The sequence below is a fragment of the Sceloporus occidentalis genome, unplaced genomic scaffold (assembly GCF_023333645.1).
Source record: "Sceloporus occidentalis isolate IW3139 unplaced genomic scaffold, rSceOcc1.0.p SCAF_1, whole genome shotgun sequence".
In the NCBI taxonomy this organism is placed as follows: Eukaryota; Metazoa; Chordata; class Lepidosauria; order Squamata; family Phrynosomatidae; genus Sceloporus; species Sceloporus occidentalis.
The window spans coordinates 89,330,418-89,347,191 of record NW_028316981.1 but is presented as its reverse complement, the minus strand read 5'-3'; the positions used below and the strand labels follow the sequence as shown (position 1 = coordinate 89,347,191).

At 40.8% G+C, this 16,774-nt stretch overlaps 2 protein-coding genes across 2 annotated transcripts in view; one reads left to right on the top strand and one right to left on the bottom strand.

The window, feature by feature from the left end:
• Positions 1 to 4,810, top strand: part of MYOZ3 (myozenin 3) — a 33,699-nt gene extending 28,889 nt beyond the window's left edge. The window contains exon 7 of the mRNA XM_089528489.1: positions 475 to 4,810. Coding sequence (XP_089384615.1) covers positions 475 to 646 — 172 coding nt within the window. The 3' untranslated portion in view covers positions 647 to 4,810. The remainder of the gene's footprint in view (positions 1 to 474) is intronic.
• Positions 4,786 to 15,339, bottom strand: RBM22 (RNA binding motif protein 22). The gene is made up of 11 exons (XM_089528500.1): positions 15,242 to 15,339; positions 12,944 to 12,997; positions 11,990 to 12,019; positions 11,314 to 11,446; positions 9,785 to 9,885; positions 9,514 to 9,686; positions 8,689 to 8,889; positions 7,754 to 7,918; positions 6,999 to 7,087; positions 6,771 to 6,905; positions 4,786 to 5,730 (listed from the first exon to the last, which is right to left on the bottom strand). Exons 1-11 carry the CDS (start codon positions 15,293 to 15,295, stop codon positions 5,600 to 5,602), a joined length of 1,266 nt encoding a protein of 421 aa, XP_089384626.1. The 5' UTR covers positions 15,296 to 15,339; the 3' UTR covers positions 4,786 to 5,599.
• Positions 15,340 to 16,774: the final 1,435 nt, after the last annotated feature.

Below are 16,774 nucleotides of genomic sequence, written 5' to 3'. Positions count from 1 at the left end.
GGACAACTGTATGCTATTTGTAAATGCTGCTAATGAATTCTGTAGATGCAGTTGCAAAGACTTCTACCTGGATAATCTAACGTTGTCAGATCCCACCTGATCTTGGAAGCTGAACAGGGTGGGATGGTAGACCACCAATACATACTAGGTGCTGTAGGCTTTATTTCAGAGAGAGGAACTGGCAAAACCACCTCCGAGTACTTGTGCCCAAGAAAACCCTGTGAAATTCAGGTGACTTGAAGGCAAATACGCACACATACTGTAGTTACAAAGACACTAGTGCATAATTGCTTGAGTAAATTATTAGCGAAGACTAGCACAATGTGGGACAGTATTAGTTTTCATAATGGGCAATTGCATGGGCAGTTACAAAATGTCCTGTATGATGAAGGATCAAGCAGTCACCCAGATTTAAGCTTTAACAGCTGCTTTGCAAACCAATTAAAGCTCTTGCTCCTTTCTTTCTCCTTGCAGGACACCAACTCCATTTGGTGGACAATTACTGAATGATGTATTCCCTGGGTTTGAAATGGGTGAAGAACCCACGGACACCATGAACAGCCTGGAGCTCATTTCTAACAGGCCCAGTTTTAACAGAACACCTCGGGGCTGGATACAGGCTATGCCAGAGTCGGAGGATTTGTAACTGGATGTAATATTGTTGGCTCTCTTTTCCTAAAATACATGTTCCCAGTTTACTACTTTAATTGCCAGAAAGGAGCCTCTTTAATACAGATAGTCTACTCACATGGCATCAAAGTGGGATTCATAGCTTTTGCTTGTTGCTCATCCATTGTGTGTACTGTCCCCTCCACCCCTTCTTTAGGGTCATTACTGTACCTTTTGTGCCACAAGATAGCTTCCTTTCCTAGTAGAATACAATTTTACAATGGTTTTTCTTACAGTGAGCACTCAGTAAAACCCAAACAGCAAAAAGCCAAAATGACAAGTTGATTCAATTGAGCAAAAAGAGCATGGCATGTCTAGGGATGTGGTTTGAGAAGGATAAAGCAGGTGCATGTCCAAAGGAACTATATTTTATCTATTGTTGTTCTTGTGTGCCTTCAAGTCGTTTCGGACTTATGGCAACAGTAAGGCAACTTTATCATGGGTTCTTTTGGCATGATTTGTTCAGAGGGGGGTTGCCATTACCATCCTCTGAGGCTGAGTGGCTGTGACTTACCCAGGGTCACCCAGTGGGTGTCATGGCTGAGTGGGGAATTGAACCCTGGTCTCCAGAGTTGATGTCAATCACTCAAAACAAACTACACCATGCTTGCTCTACAAAAACAGAAATACCAGGCCACATTTGAATATCTAGTTCGTGTCAAAATACTTGCCAGAGATTTTACATAAATCAAAGTAAGATTCACTGGCAGATTGATTTTACTTTACTATCTAGGAAATAATTCATCAAGATTGAAAACCTGTGTTGTTGATCTTGTCATGGAATCCATTTTCAAAGAATTTCAACATTGTAGATTTGACACAAGAACTAGATTTTGAATAGTGAGGGTGAGACCTAGCTTAAGGCCCAAGACCAGCAGTGGCAAGTGTGGTCCTTAGCCCCTCTAGACACCCTGGGTCCTTTTTCTGGAGAAAAGAGTGGAAGAGTGTCACACCTGGAAGCCTACAGGAATGGCAATTTACCTTTTAAATAGATGGGAAGAGGGAAGCTGTTTTATTAAAATCTAAAAAAGAAAGAAAGAAAATCAAAGACAAAACCTGGGTTTCAGGCTGCTTCTATCATAGTTTTTGTTCTATTATGGAGATATTTTTGGCAGTTTGTGTGGCCTCAGGAAGGCAGCAAATTGACCACCCCTGCCCAAGACGTTTTTGATCCCAATATCCTATCACAGTGGTGCTAAATGAACTGGTGAACAGTTCCAAAGGGGCCAACCTGTCTATGAATTCATATTTCCATTCACTCTTGTGGAAAGCAACACAGTCATGTTCTCATTCACTTTTGTTAAACATTACATGTAACAGGAAACGTAAACCTATTGGACACCATTATAAAAACACTGGAATTTTCTTGAAACCACAACTTTAGGATTAAATGCAATAGATGGGCAGAGCAGCAACCATTTGAGAGGGAATGATGTCCATGGAAGCAAGTTCTAAGACCACAAAAGTGAGATCTTCCTTCCTCAGACACTGGAAATAAACAGAGAAAAATAAATTGCTGCATACTAGTCTTCAAGTCCCTCTGAAGGCCCCACAACAGGCAAAAGTGGACCACTTGTCCAGTCAAATTGTCCAGATATGTCCAATATGGTATGTATATGTAGATACTACAGTGGGCCCTCCACATTCCCTGGTGTTAGGGATAAGACCCTCGTGAAAGTGGAAAAAAACACTTTTTTTTTAACCTCAGAGAACACCTCTCTAGGAAGCTCTAGGTCTCCAGGGCAACTCTATGGTCAACATCTCCCAGGCGTTGTCGACAGAATCATGCTGGAGATCCTATAAATGCCTAGAGAATGTTTTATCTAGTAATCTCTAGGTCCTCTAGGTCAGCTCTATGGTCAATTTGTGACCATATATCACGAATATTGAAGTCACTCCACTGGCTGCCTATCAGTTTCCGGGCACAGTAGGTGTTGGCTATCACCTTTAAAGCCTACATGGCTTGGATCCAACCTATCTAAGGGATCTCTGGCTTCCATATAATCCTCCCCGTACACTCAGGTCCTCTGGGAGGAATTTTCTACAGCCCTTAAAGACCAATTGACGGTGGCCTCCCAGAGGACATTTTCTGCAGCCACTCCCAACTTGGCCTGCCAGACGAGATCCATCAAATTACTAATCTAGAAAACTTTTAAAAAGCCATTAAGACGGATCTCTTCTGACAGGCCTTCCTGGAATAAAATACTTGGCCACAAAAAAGACTTTCCCATTTATCCAGCTCTGCCTAATGTTATTGTTGGATATTAAAATGTTAGTCTTATACTGTTTAATCTTGTTTTAAAGGGGGGGGGGTACTATGTATATATGGATATATTTTCGCCTGTTGTACACTGCTTTGATCGCCTGGCAAAAAAGTGGGATAAAAATAAAAATATAATTTTTTTAAAAAAAATTACTTTCTGTCAAAGGTGCGCTGGAGAACCTAGAGATTCCTAGAGAGAAGGTATTAATGAAATCTTCAAATAATCAATTCCACAAAAGTCAGAACCATGGATGTGGAGGGCCAACAGTATATGAACAGAATGACAAAGGAAAAGTGCCATTCTTCCAGACACTGGAATAGAATAAACTACAAGATGAGTTCTGAGGCAGCATAACCATGCAAAGACTGTTGCAGCAAAAGTAATAAGAGCCTTCGGCATTGTAAAACTTTAAGGTGCCACAACACTTTGTTGTCAGTAAAAAGAAAGCTCTTTTAAATATCTGCACTCACTAATGGCTTGTAGTTTATTCAGCTTTATGTTTTTTTTTTTCTGTATGAGAATTAGTTTTGCAGTTTTATGGCCAGGTAATATATTGATATTTTTGTGGTTATTAAAGGACAGAATTTTGCTCACTGAGAGCTTTATTAATAAGAGGCCACAATAATTGTAAAACAACTTTAAACACAACATTTAGCTGTTGGAGAAACTCTTTAAACCAAAGGGGCACTTAATAACTACTTGGGACACTTAAGGGTAGACTTTCCATTCCATCTTACATTCAAATGGGCAATTGAATAGGTAGGAATTTCAGTCTATTATTTGTTACAAAATCCAGGTGAGTGGAGAACTGTCCACTTCCAGGTTTATGAACAGGACATCATGTTTACATTTGGAAAGATAATTGGGGGAGGGGGAATAAAAGGAATTGTATTTTTAAATGTATCTTGCTTGGTTATTTGGTAAACAAGTATTTCTTCTTGCAAAAGAAATTGAAGGAAGATATTCATGAAGTGTAAATTACAGCTGTCACTGTAAAACTAGCTTCCCTCTTGGTTGCAAACTAACGTATTTGTTGCAGTTAAACTTTTAACCAAGGCTGATGCCACAGTAATGTCTTAGCCTTTAGATGTGTCACAAGACTGTTGTTTTTGTTGCAACAGAGTAACCCAGCTTCTCAAAACCAGTTAAGTGCTATGGCAGGGTTCAACAGAATAGTTTAAGGCATATCCACCTTACCTCCCCCCCACCCAACTTGTAATACAAACAGCTATTAGAAATGTTAATAGACAACTGACAACCAAGGGCAATTTCTGCTTATTTCACTTGTTCTTTTAGGCAAGTTCTAGCATACACTGTTAGTATGATATGACCTGAATGTGAGATAGCCTGATCTGCAAAGCTACATGAACCTCGCCCTAAGATGAAGTGCAAATTTTCACTGTTGCTATCTGAGCCTTTGTTTAATAAAAGCTGTCAGGCAAGGCTTATCTCTAATGTGATTGTAAGATCTTTTGTATGCCTTGCAATTGCTTAAATAAGGACTTGGATACGTCTGAAAAATCTCACCCTGTCAGCAGGTTTCAGGACACTGAGTGACCCAAGAAGTATTTGTGCAGGTGTTTATCATTTACTTCTGTATTTTAGGAAATGATGTTAACATTAAATGTTCAATCAATTCTTGTTAAGGGCTTCAAAAAAGTCATTTTGGACCACAGTTCCCAGAATCCCCCAACACAGGGATCTGAAAAGCTGTCATCCAAACCTAAGCTTTTCTAAACTGTGTTTCTTTTTGAAGCTGCCATTGTAAGCAAGGTCAAGGTAACCATGACAAGCTTCTGTCAAGTACAAAATTTTCTTTTTAAAAAGAAAAGAACTGAGCAAGACTTGCAAATAGGTAAAAAATATGATTCTCTTTACTAGGACACCTTATAGACTTGATGCAGAAAACAGATGGTACAGGGCAAATATTGAAAACACATATTTAAAACAGCCACTGGCAATCAAATATTGAGCTAGGGAATAATTCCGACTAGTTTTCATAGCAAATGGTCATGAAGGCCATGTAGGCCACAACTCCAGCACTTGCTGTTGTCACCTCAACAGCTTAGTAGCATTTATCACAGACAAGACCATGAATGATGAGAAATATCATTAACAAAAAGTGGCACGCCATTTGTACATCCTTCATACAAGTCTGTCATCTTTCTGCTCCAGCTCAAGGGAGCAAGGAACCTGAATTCAGTTTAAATGGCAAAACAGTAATTTGACATTCAAATAGCAATGAAGGTGCTTCCAAGCCATTTGGAACAACAAGACTGGCTACTTTGTATTGTGTAACTGACTGGGGATTATTAAACTGGCTTATTTATTTATTTGTTCCAAAGAGTACTTTACTTCTAAGTGCCCAAAATTGATTACACTGATGGGATTTACTATTCTCAATCAAATTCTTCCAGCTGACTTCTCTGCTGGTTTGTTTAAGCAGAGATCACAATTTCCTTATCAAGAATTTAGGTATTTTGGTTACAGAGGTGATAAGATTTTTTTAGTTGTGTAACACAGTAGGACTAAGCCTGTGCTGTATGCACAGGAAGTTTCCCACTGATTACAACTGAATGTGGTATGCTACCAACATAAGTTTCCATTATAAAGGGGCAGGGGATAGAGAGAAAAAAAATTAAAAAAATAAAAATGAGCTGGTGATGTTAGGGGCTGTTGTGCTTCCCAGCGTGGGCACCCATCCTCTGTGGATCTTGAGACGGATAATGGATGGGACCTGGGGCCCTCATGAAAGGAGGCGGGGGACCCATGGCATGGAACATGTGCGGCCCAAAACCTAGAGAATAAAAACAGAACATAGCATTACAACAAATCAAACGTTCTCTACATAAGACTAATACACTGATGGCACCTGACACACAAGCATTTTCTCAGCTTCGTTTTCTTTGACTGAGATGCCTTTTTTTTTTTTTTGCTTTCTAGTTACTGTAAAAATTATTTAATTGCCATAATTATATGTACATACAACCTTCCAGACACTGTTGGGCTGCAATTTCCACCAATCACAACCAACCCAGCCAATCATGAGAGATGACAGAAATTGCAGCCCAACATCTGGAAGGCTGCACAGTTGCTATCCCTGCTATATATGCTTTTGCATTACTTTAAATAAAGTGTGGGCAACCTATGGCCCTATGCAACCTTTTGCTTTGATGAAATGTACCCACTGGCCTAATTTCTGACCAGAAACAGTAAGTGAAAACAGACCACTGGGTAAGGACAGCAAGGAACAGAGAAAGACATCAAGAGAAGGGTATAGCAGAGAAATAGTGGAAGAAAAAGAGAGAAAGGAAACTTGGTTTGGTTAACTGCCATCTCATCAACTACAAAATCTACCCGCAAGAAAATGAAGATCTCAACAACAAAAACAGGCAGTCCATCCCTTTTTTAAAATTCACACATTTCAAAACAGAAATGATATTAAATACTTGTAAAATAGTCCAGAAGCAAAGTGGAAATCTAACATGCATTCAGTTAAGCCCATTGAATTCAGCAAGTCATAATTTCTAATAATCATGCATGGGTTTGGGATGTAAATTTCCCAGACAAAAACAGTCCTACAATCCCCTTTCCTCTGGGATTTTCTCCCAATAGCCTGCTGCAAATACATCTAAAATCCTGGTCATAATAAAACTACTGGAAAATTAAGGAAATAAATGTGGCTGCGAAAGCACAAAATTCAACTAACTCATTGAGGAACTCCAAAGAAAAACTCCAAGATTCATACAAAAGATTAACTAAAGCAACAAAAAATAAAATTGTAAAATGACAACACAGTCTGATCTCCATTTCTCCAGGTGGAAAAAAGCCAGTTACCTGGAGGCGGAGGTGGGGCAATGCCAGGTGGTGGCGGCAAGGCAATGTTCACCACAGCTGGAGGGCCACTGGGAGGTAGGTTGAAGTAGTTTGCAGAAGCAGCCTCCTCTTCTGCTGCAGGAGGAGGAGGAAGAGCTGTAGATACAAAATCCACCAGGTAAACATTTTTTTTTCACCAATTAAGATAAAGATAAGAAAAATCCAAGTCCACTGCAGCATTTTTCCTACCTCCAGGTAGTCCAGGGACTGGCTCCAGTTTTATACCAGATTCTGTGGTCCCTTCTCTTTCTTTCTCTTTCCCTCTGGCTGCTTGAGATCTTAAAAAAACAAGAAAAAGCACTGAAATTATGGTCAAGTAGTAAATTGACAATAAGAAGGTAACAGGATTCTGTGCAGTCATGCTGGCCACATGACCACAGAATTGTCTTTTACAACGCTGGTTCCGTCAGCTTAGTAACAGAGATGAGCATCGCCACCTACAGTCAGACACGGGTAGACGAACTTGTCAAGAGAAAACCTTTACCTTTTAGTAAAATGAACAAACCCTTGACCTCAAGGTTAAAAAATTAGCATAGCCAAGGACTGACAAAAAGCACCTTATAGGGGAAAGTACTTACCATTTATATAAACAATTTTTCTGGAAACACTTGATATCTGACTACTCACTCCTTATATCAACCAAAAGGAGCAACAACACAAACAAAAAAACAAGTGATCCTTAGTATATTTAAAGGTCTATAGCAAGGCCTATGCCTAGAACTCTCTGCTGAGTGAAAAACACTAGGAGAAGGAGAGTGAAGGAGATTCTCTGGAAGAACAATGTGATGATGCCAGCCACAGATGCTGACAAAATGTCAGGAAAAAACTCTTCTAGAACATGGCCACATAGCCAGAAAATCCCACAAAAAACTATGGATGCCGGCCATGAAAGCCTTCGACTCAACAATGTGATGCTGCTTTTTCTTCTTTGCCTAATCACTCACCTGCCCCATTTCACATTCAGTCTGCGTCCATTGACAATGAGTTTATTGAAGGACTTCTCTGCTGCTACTTCTGCAGCTTGCCGCGTAGCAAACTGGATGAATGCACACTGCTGCCTCTGTACTACAGTTATCGTCCGAATCTCACCAAATTGATAGAAGTGGTTCCTGAGGAACAAATATATTCTGATATAATGATATCTGTTTTACACACTGCACAGTATACAAGAGAAGAAAAACAAGATAGGCATGAAGGAGTACAATAAATGTATTCTAGCATACCTCTATAGTTCAGAGAATTATACAATTGAAAGGGACTGCAAAGGCTATCTAGTTCAACCCACTGCCATGCAGAAGTATACAAGTAAAGCACTCTTGAGATATACCTATCCAACCTCTATTTAAAGAAATGTTGTGGTTGGTCCAGGGCTGCCTAAGGCGACCTTGGGATGCTGGAAAAAAAGGAGTGTGGAAGACTATGGGAGAACAATAGAAGCAAGGTATTGAGTTTCTCTTTGCAAATCTTAAGAATTGTTGATTTTTGTATGCCTTCCAGTTGTTTCCAACTTATAGTGATAATATAACAGGCTTTTCTTGGAAAGATTTGTTCAGAGGGGATTTGTTTTTGCTTCCCTCTCAGACTAAGAGAGTGTGACTTGCCCAAGGTCATCCAGTTGATTTCCATGGCTGAGCCCTGGAACCCTGGTTGAACCTTGATCCTTAAAGTCATAGTCTAAAGCTCAAACTACTACACCACACTGGCTCTCTCAAAGGAAGTCTTAAATGAAGCCCTTCACCCAAAAATCAATTTCTGTAAATTGGTCTTTTCAATATATCCTGACAGACATTCCAAAATAATGTCTTAGTGCAGACATACTCAAAGAAACAGTCAACATTATCAAAGAGGGTCTGAAGCAGAAACATACATGCAGACATACCTAAGGTCTGTCTCAGTGATAGTGTCACCTAGGCCGCCTACATACAACGTGGTAATTGTCTTGTCATCAGGTGGGTCCAGACGTGGCATTGTGGAAGCTCGTTTGAGAAGCTTGTCGGCCACAGGATCATTAATACCATAGTAACGATCTTTAATGTTCTGATCAGCAAGAGGATCATCAGGATCTGTAGGTTTCTCATGTCTAAGGGTTCAAAAACAATATTTTATGACGTATGTTGTTAATTTGAATTGCGTCCACCTCATCTAGTCTTTTAAAATAAGGAAAATTGTGATAAATCATACTAGCAATATCTAAAATACACAAAACAGTGATACCTTTATTGGACCTACCAAAATGTATAAAATATATGTTGCAAGCTTTCGAAGCTCCACTGGCTTCTTCCATCAGACAAAGGTAACACAGGGGGAAAAACTGACATTAGTCACAGGCCTGCATTTTGTCAAGATGTTGATGGTAGTGTTCTGAACAAGGAAGGATATCTATGCAGGCAAGCCATTTCTCCCTCTGGCCAAGTGGTACTGGGAAACAAAGCCAATAAGGCTGTCCCTGGATATATTTCACACCAGTAATGTGCAGTATCAAGCAAATAAACTGCATCTTAGTTATCAACTGTACAGTGATTCTGCAAATTTCTGGAATAAAAATGTGCCACTGGTGCTGCTTTGCCAGCTTTTCCCATCCTATGTAGTTGGTAAATATGTGCTCTATAATTATACTGCTACACCCTCATTGGTATTTTCTGCATCTTTCAATGCATGTGGATTTCCCTCCCCTATCCCGCTATTATGTGGAGTACAGTTATACCTGTAGGGGCACTCCTCTCCTCTTTTGCATTCTCCTTTCACCCAAAATGAACAGATATGTGGACGGTTGCGTTTGTAGTAAGGGGTAGTCCGAGCTAGTTTGAGCAACATATCACTGGTGGATGTTGCCTTTCCTAAGGCACCAACAGGTCGTGTCCCATCCGAGTTCATGATCTAAAAATCAAGCAGACATGCATAAGAAGACCAAGCAGGAGATTCACACCTTAATTATCTAGTTAATATCACAGATTAAATAAGTGACATATCTTCACCTCTCTTTCCATATTCTGGGTATAATACTCTTTATTAACATCTGATTTGGGCATATCATCTTTAAGTGAGAGTCCAGCATCGCGAACCTGAATAGGTAAACCTAATATTAAGTGGAAAAACAAAATGTAATTAATATAAAGACACAATAATAAAGCAGCTACATTTGGCCCTCCATTTTTGTGGGGGATCTGTTCCGGACCCTCCCCCCCACGCAAACAGAGGCTCATGCATATTCAAGCCTCATAGGCTTGAATGGGTGTGCCCCCGTGCACATGGCTAAGGCCCATGCACCACTGGAAACAGTGGAGGTCGCCCCTCCACGAGTAAGCGAGGGTGTGGATCCGAGATCCGCGAGTTAGGAGGAGCGACTGTGTTATCATAAATGCAGCTAACCGTATATGCAAAGAAACACAAAACTACTGAACCTATTTATCAACAGTATAAAGTAAAGATCGCCTGGTACTGAATATATTAAAGAAAATTACAAAATTACATGCAAAAACCACACCTGGAATATTTTTTCAGTTTAACAGTGTTTGTCTGCATACCTGCTAGTCCCCTTCTTTTCCAATGTTTGGACTATAATTCCCACTGACTCCAGCCAGAATGGCCAGTTTTTAGTTATTTAGTCCAAAAACATGAGTATGACACCATGTAGGGAAATGTTCCATAGAAAAATGTGTATTATTCAATTATGAATTGCTCTTCATACCAACTTGATAATTACTATTTTATCCTTTTGATACATTACTGAATCATAGAATCATAGAATCGTAGAGTTGGAAGAGACCACAAGGGCCATCCAGTCCAACCCCCTGCCATGCAGGAGATCACAATCAAAGCATACCCAACAGATGGCCATCCAGCCTCTGTTTAAAGACCTCTAAGGAAGGAGACTCCACTACACTCCAAGGAAGCGTGTTCCACTGTTCAACAGCCCTGTCAGGAAGTTCCTCCTAATGTTGAGGTGACTCGCCAATATTCAAGCCCCATAGGCTTGAATGGGGTACACCCCACTGAAAATAATGGAGGTCACCCCTCCACGAATATTCAAGACCACGGATCTCAAGTCCACAAGAACGGAGGGCGACTATACAGTCCCAGAGGAAGAAAAATCCTCTGTGTTCATCACACAGTACATCACACACAGCTCTTTGGATCCCAGTCTGAATACACGGCATGGCTTAAAGCCATAAACCACAACCCAGTAATCGTAACCACAACCTGGTGCTACAGAGTAGCAAAATGAACTTACATTTCATTATTAAGCAAGTGTCAATAGTGACTACCTGTCTGGGAAATGGAACACCCAAATCAGTTTCCTCAAACGGACAGATCCATGATACCAGAGCCAATATCACCCTGGATGGTATATGTGATGATTTCTTCCCTCCTGGCACTTAATGCATGCAAGCCCATATTTGCAGTAGGAACAGCCCACATACAGAGTACATTCTGTTCCTACACTGTTGCCGGGTAACGATGTGCTAATTTTAAATTTCCCATTTCTAACAGAATTACAACATACCATATTCTAGGTCAAGGAGGCAGGTCTGACAAACATTCTTCAGCTTGCTGCATGTTTGACACACTTCTGTCTTCTTAAAGCGCATTCGTACACCCGGGCACCAACGAAACACTGTGAAGGGTCTGGCACAGATCTAAGGCAAAGATTACATTAGCATGTATCAGCCTAATCAAAACATTTTTTAAAAACATGTGTCAAGTACATCGAATACAGGTAACATCACTGCATGAATTCAGCATAAAATTACGAAATTTTGAGAAGATTCAGTACAGATGAAAACTGGTTACAACATATTTAATCACTTTGAAACAATGATATGTACTCTGTTTTACAGTTATTGCTGCTAGGAGAGATGAGTAAAATCTCTCCAGGTAATTCACTACATTATTATATCTAAAAAATAAAATGTAAGAAAAGAAGTAAACATTATATCTTTCAAACTGAACTGATGGCACTGTTATTTATACTATTCAAGAGATTTTCCCCTGTGTGGCACTAGCAGCACTATTGTGTACATATTACAGTGATTAAGTGAACTGAATTATATGAGTAAGATTCAATGCTTATGCTTAAAGGCTGATACTTAACTCTTAGCCTCCCATACTTTTAGATATTATACTGCAACGTTTTAGAATTATGCTTTCCCAGACTTCTTTCTTTGAAATGGCAAACATACCTTGCATTCTTTCCCATATTTCTCTTTGGTCTGGAATAAAGGAAATGTGTGTTACAAAGAATAACTAACTAACAAAATCATATGTTTTTTTAAAGGTATATTCCTTCATCAGTTTCCACAAATCCACCTCCACACGACTTCCATCTGTTCAGACTGTCTTAGAAAACAGATGCAATTCACATATAGCTTCTATTTCCACTGAACAGAAAGCGGTAAGAACATGCAAAAAAACCCCTCACATTATGTTTTAGGAAAACTTAACAAGTCTTAAGGTCATAATAAGAATACTTTTATTTATATCCCACTTATTTGTAACAAACAATCAAAGCGGCTTCCAACAATTAAAATAATACAAAGAGAGAGGATAATCTGTTGTCTTGAGTGTAAGCCCTTTGCATGGACCTGATATGTAGGTGCCACTACCTATTGCTTGGCAGTAATGGGAGAGGCTTTGATGACAGAGGAGACTTTTTATGGAACCATTTCCTTATTAAAATTCATGAACAACACCCAAGAGTGTACATGGGGCTCTAGAACAGAGCATGTGTGAAAAATTCAGAGTCACAAAAAGATCATTTTTACAAGAAGCATGGAAATACCAATGAGGCACAGCACTATATTTATGGTGAAAACTCAAGGAGTTCAAGGGGATTTACTTCGGCTTAAGCACCCTTCGGATTGTAGAAGACTCTGTGAGGACCAAATGTTCAACTGTTCAGATGCTCATCTCACCATAACCTTTTTTTACATAACTTGCTGCCAAGGAAATGAGAGCCTATGGCTTATAGGTATGCATGTAACATTTATATCATACATACATTGTTCCAGAGGCAAATCAAATTTCTTTAAATAAAAAAAATAGGACTCAGAAAATGACCAGAAGTTAGTTGTTTTCCCCCCCTAATCTTTATTATGCCAAGCTTGTTCTAGTACCAAACCACAGGAAAAACATACCATTCGAATATAGGGATTTTCTCCAAGACACGTCTGGCACAAAATGGGAAAGTCCTACGTGAAAGAAAATAATTGGATTTCAGAGCTAAAATGACACATTTCACCAGATCCTGAACAACAACCTTTACAGTCAAGCTTTAAAATTTCATTTTTATTGAGACCAAGCTCATTTAATTTCTTAAGGAGGGAAATTTCCCAAGAGGATTTAAAGGAATCCAGGAAAATTAAATTTGTCAGACCTCCAGAAGTTTTATGCAATTTTTGCCAATAGGTAAGTATATTGATCCACAGACTAGATTCTATTTTAATAGTCCCAGCCTCCCTTCTGAGAACAGCGTTCGGAACACAATGGGCAACCTGAAAGATTCTCCTAAGGAACTTAGTTTGCACACGTTCAATTACATTTATGTTACTATATGGTCCCAATTGGGCTCCATATAGCAATTGAGGGCGAACCTTGGCATTAAACAGTTTAATTGCGGCTGGAATGAACTGAGCACCTTTAGTGAAAAAAAATCTTAAAATAGCCGTTATAGTTCTTTGGGCATTACTAATGACAAGCCAAATCTACTATTAAAAAAAAAATCCTAGAAGCAGAAAGATATATGGACTCCACTTCCCTTTCAAAATATGTCATGTTCAGTGCTCAAGTTTTGGTCCCCTCCCCAGCTCCATATCTGTTCCATGTTACTCTCCCGAAGTTCAGAAGGGCTCTAACTCTGGCACGTTTCAATGTGTTGCCCACAGCCATGTTGGAAGGTAGATTTAAAAAACACCTTTTGAAATCCGTTTTTGCCCATGTGGCTCGGGCACCGTTGAAACCAATGAGCATGTTTTCCTTTATTGTCAATTCTATAGAGACATTCGTCACCAACTGATTAGCCCACTACTGTGTAAATTCCCAGGCAAACCTGACTCCTTTTATTTACGCCTCCTATTGGACAACAATGATCCTACAGTATCCCTTAAAGTGGCTAAATTCTGTTATATTGTTTGTAAACTGCGCCCTCAGCTGTCAAATGGCCATTTTATTACCGTGTAGAAAGAACTGTTTGATACCGTACATGTACAGTCTACTATCAGTTTATATTTTAATTTGTTATTGTTATATTGATATGTTGCTTGTGTGATTTGTTTTTATACTGGTCAATGACCGAATAAATTTTATTACTATTACTATTACCTTTACAGTCTCGTTCTTATCATACAAATCATTTTGCGTTCCTGGCCAATGGAAAGGGGATTCACAAATGTCCCCAGTAATTTAAAACTATTTACTGAATAAAATGAAGGCCATGATACACACCACTTTCCCATACAGATACAACCGCAAGAGACAAAGAGGAACTCTCGACATTCCTTCAATCAAGAAGTGAATCTACCACTGTTTCAGATCCAGAGCAGAAAGCTTTCAATTGCTGGGCGCTCCTTGGAGGGATTAAGAGAAGTGTGACAGCTTCTCAAGTAATAAGAGCAAAAATAATAAGAGCAGAAGTGATAAATGTATACTTGCCACAACAACAAAACAAAAAGCATTTTAAAGCCATGGATGGCTGAATCCATGGATAAGAAAGCCAAGGACACAGGAGGCTGGCTGTGTTGTTTTTCCAAGTACCTGGGCGGCAGGAATCAAAGGAGTAAAAAGGCATTCAGAGACAACAGCAACAGTACAATCCCATGTTTAAGGTTTAGGTAAAGCTCTCAAATGACACTGTCGATATGACACACCTCCTCTTCCTCCAGATTGCAGTTGGGCAATTCAGTCATACTGCATACAGCCCTAGTGACAAGTGCAGCGCTATCTGCAACACATCCAGCATCCTTATGCCATGCTTCCCCAAAAGATGCCTTGAGTCCTAAACTCACTGCAGAAATAGTCCAGTTTGAGACCGCTTTAACTGCTAAGTCTCAATGCTAGGGGATTCTGGGAACTGTAGTTTTGTCAGACATTTAGCCTTCTCTGTCAGAAACAGCTCTGGTGCTAGAATATACTACAATTCCCAGGGTTCCCTAGCACTGACCCAGGGCAGTTAAAGGGGTCTCAAACTGCATTAAGAGATTTTGAACTACATCTCCGAGACGCCTCAGCCGGGAGGGCCAAGAGGCTAATGTCGGCCCAAAACACACCTCCTAATAATCCAGTCTGAGAGTGCTTTGACTGCCCTGGCTCCATGCTCTGGAATTCTGAGAAGGGTAGTTGGAGGTGGCACCAGAGCATGGAGCCAGGGCAGTCAAAGCACTCTCAGGCTGGATTATTCCCGCAGTGCAGACGGAGCCCTCCCTCCTCATGTCTCTCACCGCATCCTCCCAGTTCTGCCGATTGTACGTGTTGGATCCCAGAGACGTCGCCATCTTGGGAGCTCCAGCAAGAGGGAACCGGAAGCGGACTGCCTTGACGCACCAGAAGTGAGCTACAGACGGCGGCCATAGAGTTCGAATGGCAGAGCGGCGGCCGCCTCCTCCTTCCCGGCGTGGCCCTCGCGCGCCCCCTGGCCGCCAGGTCATGTATCGACGGCGAGGGTCTGTTGCTGAGAAGAAGCGCGTAGCTTTGTAGCAGCAGCAGAGTCGCTTTAAGCCACTAGGACTGTGGCTCTCAACCTTTGGGGCCTCCAGGTGTTTTGGACTCCAATTCCCAGGAGTCCCAGTCAGTATGCTCCTTGTTGAGGGATTCTGGGGTTTGAAGTGTAAAAAAATCTAGAGGACCAAAGGGTTGAGAACCACTGAGTATGACTTTCCCTGCTCTGCTCAAGCCCTGCAGGCGCTGCATTTGCCCTGGAATGTCCTCCATTTTTGTGGTGCCTTGTCCTCAGGGATGACCAGACATTCTCCTTTTCCAGGACTTGCCCTCCATTCCTGTCTTCTGTCCAGGAGGGATTCCAAAATGTCCTCCAATCTGAGCATGGTTATGTCAACACTTTAATTTGGCCGTTGTCTACATTTTTTCTGGAATGCTCTCCATTTTTGGTGCCTTTCCCTCAGGGTCCTCCTTTTCCAGGACATGTCCTCCATTTCAACCTTCTGTCCAGGAGGAATTAAAAAAAATGAGCAAGGCCAGGAAGTATGAATTTACATTTCTAGGAGTGTTTTTAACTTTTGTTTTGTAACGTCTTCCATTTTGCGGTGCCTTGCCTTCCTTTGCGGTGAGGCAAGTGGCCACCCTGGGTGCCAACTGTCCGCACTAGGTAACACTTCCCAGGTGTGAGGGACGAATGCGCCTCCTTCCCAGCTATTTTTATCTTTACCTACTTTTGCGGCTGCTGCTGTTGTGTCCTTTTAAGTTCTTTCTGACTTATGGTTTCCCTGAGGCAACCCTATCATGGGGGTTTTCTTGGCAAGTTTCTGCAGAGTTTGCCATTGCCATCCTCTGAGGCTGAGAAAGCGTGACTTGCCCAGGATCACCCAGTGGGTTTACATGGCCAGACCAGAATTCGAACCCTGGTCTCCAGAGTCATAGCCCAACACTCAGTCCACTACACCATGCTGGCTCTCATATCTCCTTTTACCTATATCATTTTTTTTAATCTAGTGAGCTACCTTCAAACCACACTTCTGGGGGAAAGGCAAGATTATCAGCCAAATAGAGGAGAGGAGATTTACTGCTTGCATTGTAGACCAGGATCCTGTTGGTGATACGGAGGCAGGACCCCTGTACTGAAACCTGCCATGCTGCAAAGTCATTTTGAACACCTGAAAATGCATATATCTGTTAATTGTTCAAGTCCAAACATAAGAGTCAAGGATGCTGATGGGCAACTGTCGCATGTTTTGGGGGAAAGAAAAGGACAGAAGTATTTAAAGCAAGCTTCTTCTTCTGGGGAAAAATATGGAGTC